General features: G+C 44.0%; 1 protein-coding gene across 1 annotated transcript; it reads right to left on the reverse strand.

Moving 5' to 3' along the window:
- Positions 1–2,807: 2,807 nt before the first annotated feature.
- On the reverse strand, positions 2,808–5,824 carry SAT1 (spermidine/spermine N1-acetyltransferase 1). The gene is made up of 6 exons (XM_062183887.1): positions 5,562–5,824; positions 5,296–5,347; positions 5,122–5,205; positions 3,582–3,683; positions 3,459–3,499; positions 2,808–3,330 (listed from the first exon to the last, which is right to left on the reverse strand). The coding sequence occupies exons 1-6, from the start codon at positions 5,625–5,627 to the stop codon at positions 3,160–3,162; spliced, it is 516 nt and encodes a 171-aa protein (XP_062039871.1). The 5' UTR covers positions 5,628–5,824; the 3' UTR covers positions 2,808–3,159.
- Between the last annotated feature and the right edge of the window lie 2,330 nt (positions 5,825–8,154).

The following is an 8,154-nucleotide window of genomic DNA, read 5'->3' on the forward strand; positions in this document are numbered from 1 at the left end:
CAGGCACTGGGAGACTATCATGAGGATGGCATGCTGGCCTTTGACAGGTGGGACTACAAAGGTAATGACAGGGGAGGGGTCAGTAAGGATTTCGGCTGTGGGTAACAGGTGACTGGCTGCAAGGCCCAGACTGGAAGCACCAAGTAAAGGGATGAGAACAAGCACAAGGTCACCCTGAGGTGACACCCCACAGGAAGAGATGATGAAGAAGCAAGACAATAAAGAAGGTGCCATTGAAGCAAACTGAATTCTGGGGGTGAACATGGCCATTGGTGCACTCCGAGAGGGAGACCATGCCAGGAGGGAGCTGCGTCCCTGCCAGCGGAGCTGGCGGCTGCTTTGCCAGGGCACGGCCAGTTGCATCAGTGGCTGCCAAGCAGTCATTTGGCTCAGGAGCAGTAGCAAGTGTCCTCTGTTCGAGGCCCAGCTGGGTACCTAGTGGAAGAGGCTCACGGGAAGGGATAGAGAGGATCTAAGGCTATCTTCAAAGAGTATCTTGCATGGGATGAAGTTGGTGGAGGTGTATTTCCTTGATTTCCAATGTTTCTTCTGAATTGTTTGCTTCTGTATTTCTATGAAAGACACTCTTTCTCTAAAAAGAGTACCCCATGGAGTCTAAGCAGTTGATGGTCTTGGGCTCTAGTTTGAGCAAGGGCAGACTATGGTTCTATTAGCAACCCTGTAATCAAACCAGTAGCAGGATGTCTTAAGCCTAGGCACAGACAAACCCAACTACTTCCTGCTTCAGTAGTATCAGGCACTTTTATTTTATAAGTCTTTTAGGGACATCACAAACTCAGCAAAAAACAATTACTTAAGAAAAACATAGAGTAAACCCCCAAATATCCTGATGTAATAATTGCCTAGTCTTTTGGCCTGAAATACTATTCCTCCCAAATGATTATGTCAGCCATCATATTTTAGCAAAATCGTTATCATTATAGGGGTGTTGTATACACAGACTTTGTTTGTTTTCTTTTCCTGGTTTATCATTGTTGGTTGTTTCCTTTCTGATAATTTCCCTGTAATGTGTTCTCTTACTGGCCTGGTGACTTCAAACTGTATACATTTGTTTTATAGCTCAGTTTTTAAAGGGTGTCTGCACTTGGCTTGAACATCCAGTGGGCTAATGGCTGTGGTGTTTCAGCTTCCAAATTTTACACTTAAGGGACTGATACAAAAACTTCATAAAAGCTTTCCTGTTGACAACACTGGACCTTTAAGGCTAAGCTTTAGAAGAATGAGAAAACAAAGAGTTATATTGTAAGTTGCCTGGTCCATTTAATTTATTCATATATTTAAGCACAGTCAGCATGTAGTTGTTTTTCTCTAAGAGGCCTACTTTCCAAAAACACATTTTTCAAAATATCTTACATGCCCACAAGGCTCTTTGTGTTGTTACCCTTTTACTTCTGCCAGTGTTTCTCCCATCTAGTTACTTACAATCCTAGCAGAATCCTGGTTGAGAATCGACGCTAGAAGCTATTTTCATTGCCTGCCCTCTGAGCTGTGTAATAAATCCCAAAGCTCTCCTGTATTAAATATGATACAGGAGCACACTTTTATATACAGCTGCCTTCTAATCTAGGAAGCCGTACCAGACACTGATCCAAAACAACTCAGGGCAAAATCTCCTTTGGGGAGCCCAGTATTTATTTCCTGGAGAACACAGAAAGAGGTAATGCTTGTTAAGTTATCTGATGATTTCTTCTAGAAAATGTTCATCTTGGACATTAATGTATGGTAGTTCTTAGCAACTACCATTTTCATTATCATGGAAATTAAGGGTTTAGGAACCTAAGTAGATGTAATGAGTAAAGAAAGTTCAAGTATCTTAGGGGGAAACTGTCCCTTCCCCTTGCCACTGCTGTTTAATTTCTGTCCTTGTGGAAGCGTTTGCTTTCTCCTCATCCCCCAGCAGTTTGAAGGGTTCTCATTGTTTTATAGAAGTTCATTGTGTTAACATAGTACCACAAACCGACTCTCCAAACAGGATGTTAACCGATTTCTGATTTGTCCGAGCACCAAACTTTATTTGCAGTTTTTTAATATGCCAATTTCTGTTAAAAGGTACAGATTTTTGCTCCTGCCTTATTAGGAAAATGATCCACATTTCCTGCTTTAGCTTCTAAAAGTATCTTGTGTGGTATGAAATTGTTGGAGACACTTCTATTTTCAGTGTTTCTTAATCCCCACCTGCACTCCCCACCATGCATGTTTTAATTTTACTAATAGGTTTATTCATTGTAGATTTTTTTTAAATTAAAAAAACATTAAAGTCAGATCTCCCATCTGCTGGTTTACTTCCCAAATGCCTCCAAGAGCCAGATCTGGGCCAGGCCAAATCCAGGAACTGAGTTCAGGTCTCTCATGTGGGTGGCAGGGATCCAGCCATTTGAATCAGCACCTGTTGCCTCCCAGGAGTCCATTAGCAGGAAGCTGGAATGGAGAGTAGAACCAGGACTCCAACCCAAGCACATGTGTTATGGGATGCAGATATCTCAAGCAGCAGCTTAAATGCTGTACCAAACATTCGCCCCTGGGCCTCAGTTTCTAATCTGGTTTTCCAGCTCTTGAAAATCATTAGGTGCATTGAACAGTGTCATCAATGTAAAGTCATGTTTTACAGTTGCTGTGTATAAAACCTTGGCACGCAAGCTGCTTTCTAGACTTTGGTAACACGGCACATGACAATCAAAAGTGTAAAATGGGTTAAAAACTATGTTTTTAACGTTTGCCTACTATTTTTATTTTAGACTCAATAGCAAGAAAAATGATAAAAAAGGATCATAGAATGCTTAAACCAATTAAACCAAAGAGTAGTTTATTAAAAAAGAATCAAAACAGAAACTCTAAGTACCAGTGTGTACATTGTACACATTTAAATGACTCACGAGAATGAAGTTTTTCATATATATTACGATCACACCACCTTGTTGTTTATCAAAAGATGTTCAAGGAGAAATTTGACTCCAAATTACATATGAGATTGCCATTTTAAACAGACTGCATTTCAAACATGCAACAACGCCACTGGTAATAAAGCTGTGGAATGAGTGCTCATTCTATTATTTCACTACAAATAGGACAGAAAGCAAGATAAGTTGAGAATTTATTCTAAAATAGAATGGAAGCTGTCGTCGTCTACACCAGCACTCCTCACTCCTCTGCTGCCATTTTTATCAAGTACTCCTTGTCAATCTTGAAGAGTCTCCACCCCTCTTCGCTGGACAGATCAGAAGCACCTCTTCTTTTGTAGAAGTTGATAGATGGTTCGTTCCATTCTGCCACCAAGAAGTGCATGCTGCTACAGCGGCACTTCATGGCAACCTGTTATTAGGGAGAGTGGAACACAGACTCAGAGACATTTCACCTGTTTGCCAAGACTCAATTTTGCTTCAGTTGTTAAAATAATCTGGTAACCATTACAAATTCTGAAACCCTAAACTAGGACATACCTGGCTTAGATTCTTCAGAATTTCTGATCCTATGCCAAAGCCTAAAAGAAAGAGAAAAACGATTTAAAAGGCCATTGTAAGCGCGAACAGCCTGTTCTTTTTAGACCCTTCTCTATACCATACCTCTATAATCACTCATCACAAAGAAGTCTTCAAGATATAATAACTTGCCAATCCATGGGTCATAGGTAAAATAGTACATGGCAAAACCAACAATGCTGTGTCCTGTAATAAGAGTTATCACATGAGATGTAGAGAAGAAAACCAATCCATAAAAGTCGTAGATGCAGAATCAGAAGCCTTTTATAGGTTTTAAGAAGTAAACATGCATGTATTACAGAAATAAGCAGCCACTGAACTGGACTACCTCCTGACTTTTATGCTAGGGCAGTCCAGGCCACTGTTGGATGATCTCACTGTTCTCAGAACATGTATTTGCAAAAAGCACACATTAGAGCGAGCTGAAGCCAGACTACAACTGTGGACTGGCCACTCAGCAGTCTGCTGGGTCTCACACTCAGGAAGCGAGATGCTTTCAATACTTGCCAGAGCAGAACTGCCATGGGCTTACACTACACACACACATTATTCACATCCTACTGATAGACTGATACGCTGACTTGGGAATAAGTTGGGTTGACACGGCAGTTCAGAATAGTAAATATTTGTAGTTTACCAACTCTTGCTTCCTTAAGGTCAGAACATCAGGCCAAAGTATGCTGTTTAATTTCAGAACTTGCCTTCCAATTTACACATTTTCAATTTGCTTTCCCAAGTTTTTAAGCCAGAAGCAGCAATACCCAAAAAAAGGTATTTGGTAAAATCCATAAATTTCTACAATGTAGCACGTCATCCAGTATGTTTTCAGCTCATTTCTTCTAGCTTGGGGAACGGACGTCAGAAAAAGCTTAAGAAAGCACCCACCCAAACAACTTCCCCTTTTAGCTGTCTTCTGACCAGTCAACAGGGACCAGCAAAACAAAAAAGGCATGTGACTCCCTGAGAAGGGCGTCCACAAGTCCAAATGGAGGCAAAGGTTTCAAATTAAACTTTCTAGCCATTTTGTATTCCTTTGCAAACAAGACAGGAAGCGAGTATAATGGTGTTTCTGATCTACCGTGTTTTAAGTGTGTGATAATAGGACCTTACCTCATTTATCATGATCATCTACTTTATTGTGTAAAGGATCTTTTAGTTACCTCCCCGCCCATCCATGTACACGGAAGGGCCATGTACATGGCGAAGCTAGAGACTGTAACCTGAAGATTGGGACAAATTAAAGAAAAAAATGTGATTTAACACAATTACGAAAAAAGGTTACGTTAGGGTCAAACAAGAACCATTTCATGAAACTGAATTACAACAAATGACATCATTTATTCCTAACTCTTCCGGGTCTCCACAGCATTCCAGTACTTACTCAACAAGCTCAAATTTTTCCGGGTCTCCACAGCATTCTGATATTCAATATCCCGCCCTATTTATTATTAAGTGCGGCTCATCTATTAATTTCCCATCAGTAATTTGAGCACTGGCTGGCTGTTACTTCCAGCCAACTTCTCATCAGGGAGCTTCGGCTTGTGTAGTCAGTGGTTCTACACAGCCCACCTATGTTTCACACAACAGTCAGCCTCTCCGGCTTCTGGAGGGGGCCAGGGGTTACCTTCCGGTGTGCAGTGCTCCTTGGGCACTTCTGCAACCAGGCAATGGTAGAAGGGGTGCTCTCCGAAACCATCCTCTAGTAGATCTGCAAGAAGGGGCAGCAAGGACAGTGTTGGCCTCAGTAAAGGCGACAGGCAGCCAACGCCTGTCCCCCACTCTGCCACTCTTGCGTTACCTTTTTCAGTTAATATTACTTGCTCTTCCATGTATTCATATTTAGCCAGTTCCTGGGGGCGACGCACACAGGAGAAAGAGAGAAGCAGAAAAGAAAATTGAGGCCTTGGCCCGGCCAGCTCAGCGGGAGGGGAATGGGGCAGGTGCCGCGGCTAGGGTCGGGGAGGCGGGCGGAGAATGGGGAACCAGCCCAGACCCGAAGCGGACTCCCCCGGAAACGGAGCCGCCCCACCCTCCGTGCCGGGAGAAGCTCGGGCCTAATGCTACCTTGATTAACCGCAGGATGTCACTGCAGTCGGCGGCGGTGGCCGGGCGGATCACGAATTTAGCCATTTTCGTCTTTTGCTTTTCTTCCCTTTGCGGACCAGGCCCCTGTACTTGAACAGTAGGAGGAGGTGGTTCCTCATTCGTCTCCCGGGAGCGTCCTCTTCTCAGTCAGGCTGGCACCATGACCCGGCGAACCTCGGCGTAAGAAGGAAACGGTTCCGTAGCGTTGCAACTGGATGCTGCGCATCAAGCGGCGGCCCAGCCGGCCTTTTAGCGCGAAGAAGCCCCGCCCCGCGCGTGAGACGGAGGCACCTCATCCAATGAGGCCGCTGCCCTGCGGCGCACCGCCCCCTTTTCCGGACACCGCCCTCTGTCCCGGATGCCCGAGTGAACCCGGCCGGCGCCAGAGGCGACGTGCGGTTCTGTACCGCCGCCCTCTAGCGGCGTCTGGCGGAGCTTTCCCGGAAACTCGATCTGGGAGGCCGCGCGTCCTCCAGTAACCTTTGCTAAAGAAAAGCAGAATTCCCTCTGTGGCCCCCGCTCCGGTGACTTTGCTGCTTCCCTCCTGGCCCGTCAGGGAGACCTGGTCTTATGCGATGGGAAAAGGATTAGAGTCCCAATTCTCAAAGTGTGATTCTGGTGAGCCTGTGGATCCTGACGTCATGTGCCTATTTCACTCTTGCTGGAATTTTCCAGAGGCAACCTGGTTTGTGATGGTGTCATTGCCCTTGTGACTAAAGGAATGTGTGCTTGTATATTGTTTTCCAGAATTTCTTAAGGTCAACTATTTGGGTTTCTCAATAGTTTTTCCTTTATACTTGTAGTTTTTAGAGTTAGCACTGTTTTTTTTTTCCTGATATTTTTTCTTTTGTATTTCTTTTTTTAAAAAAGATTTATTTTAAAGAAAGAATTACAGAGAGAGAGGTCTTCCATCCACTGGTTCACTCCCCAAATGACCACAATGGCCGGAACTGGGCCGATCCCAAGCGAGGAGCCAGTAGCTTCTTCTGGGTCTCCCACGCAGGTGCAGGGGCCCAAGGATTTGGGCCATCTTCCACTGCTTTCCCAGGCCATAGCAGAGAGCTGGATCAGAAGTGGAGCAGCCAGGACTCGAACCAGCTCCCATATGGGATCCCAGCGCTGTATGCTGGGGCTTTAACCCACTGCGCCACAGCATTGACCCTCTCGTATTCCTTCTTAAATCTCTGATCTCCCTTGTAGAAACTCTTTTTTTCCACCTCAGATGCATTTTTGTAATTTCCTTTGGTGAAGTTCTGTTTTCGTCAAACTTAGTTTTGTTTACCTAAATAGGTCTTTATAATTCATCTTGAAATGCTTGAGGGATTTGTTTTGTTGTTCATAGACTGAGAGGTTTGGAAGTGTCCTTTAAGGTTATTGCTAATGACTGGCTATCTTCCAGCTTCCCCTGTTGTTGAAAGTTGCTACAATCCCTACTTTCCCTGTCATTTATACTTCTTTTATGTCCTTTAACTTTTTATTTTGAAATAATCATATATTTAAAAGATGTACGATAATGTCATTGTTCTGGTGACTAAAAGGATGTATGCTTGTGTATTCTTATGTATTCTAGAATTTTTGAAGGTAAACTCTGCACTCTTCAGGGAAATGTCCCCAGACCAACATGCTCACAAACAGTTGAATCACAGTATACCAACTCCGGGATGATAGGAACTGGAGCAAGTGTTTTCCTTCCTGCAAAACGGGTCTTCTTTTACAACCCGCTTTCCCACACTCACGCTGCTGAGGGCTGGGCTTTGAAGACCCTGCCTGGGTTCCACAATCAAAGGATGCATTTCTTCGTTAAAGTATGAATGGGGTCTACAGTGTCAGCAGTTTGCAGAGGGAGGGCTTGGACTGTCAGTCGGTAATCACCTGTAACCTGAACAAATGATTGTCTACCTTAGTAACATCCTGTACGCAGATAAGAAAGCAGAAGTGTGTGCTGTTACCCTTCCCACCCTCCGGGGATTCCATGGAGAGTGAGTCACTGTGAGAGTTTATGCAATGTCTTTCTCAAAGGTCATTGGGAAGAACATTGCTTCCTGTCTGCCTCAGTTACTCTAAGTAGCATCATTTCTGATACCATGGGCTAGACCTCATGAATGGCCATAAGGCCGTTCCCTCCGCTGCTTCCGTTGAAAATGCCAGGGGATTTAGAAGATGTTTTTACACAGTCACTGAAAGCAGTAGACGTCCCATGACTCAGCCCTCAGGATGGTTGCCTAGCGGAAGCGAAAACAAGGCGTTTTTCTGTTTGGGTTGCTCAGATTTTTAGAATAGCGATGTATTAACATGCACTGTAATTTTCTGCTATTTACTGTTTGCTGTTCTTCCGTTTAAGGTTCGCGTTTTTATACTTTGCTTTGCTTTTATGACAAGAACTTATTCTGAAAATCAGATGGCCAAAGCCCACAGGAATTCTGTTTGTGCACACAAAGAGCCTAGAACCCTAAGAAATATGTTTTCTTCATAGTCATAAATAGCTGGTTCCAATAGATGACCAACATTACATGTTGGGGCCGGTGCTGTGGCGTAGCAGGTTAATGCCCTGGCCTGGGGCACTGGCATCCCA

Source organism: Lepus europaeus, chromosome X (assembly GCF_033115175.1).
Source record: "Lepus europaeus isolate LE1 chromosome X, mLepTim1.pri, whole genome shotgun sequence".
Classification (NCBI taxonomy): Eukaryota; Metazoa; Chordata; class Mammalia; order Lagomorpha; family Leporidae; genus Lepus; species Lepus europaeus.

What these genes read in the sequence shown, in the direction of transcription:
- SAT1 (XM_062183887.1), bottom strand. Translation starts at nt 5,627, where the DNA reads ATGGCTAAATTCGTGATCCGCCCGGCCACCGCCGCCGACTGCAGTGAC. An exon ending in AGTAATATTAACTGAAAAAG is followed by an intron (nt 5,206 to 5,295) that starts GTAACGCAAGAG and finishes CCCTTCTTGCAG; the next exon opens with ATCTACTAGAGGATGGTTTC. An exon ending in TTCTGAAGAATCTAAGCCAG is followed by an intron (nt 3,331 to 3,458) that starts GTATGTCCTAGT and finishes CCCTAATAACAG; the next exon opens with GTTGCCATGAAGTGCCGCTG.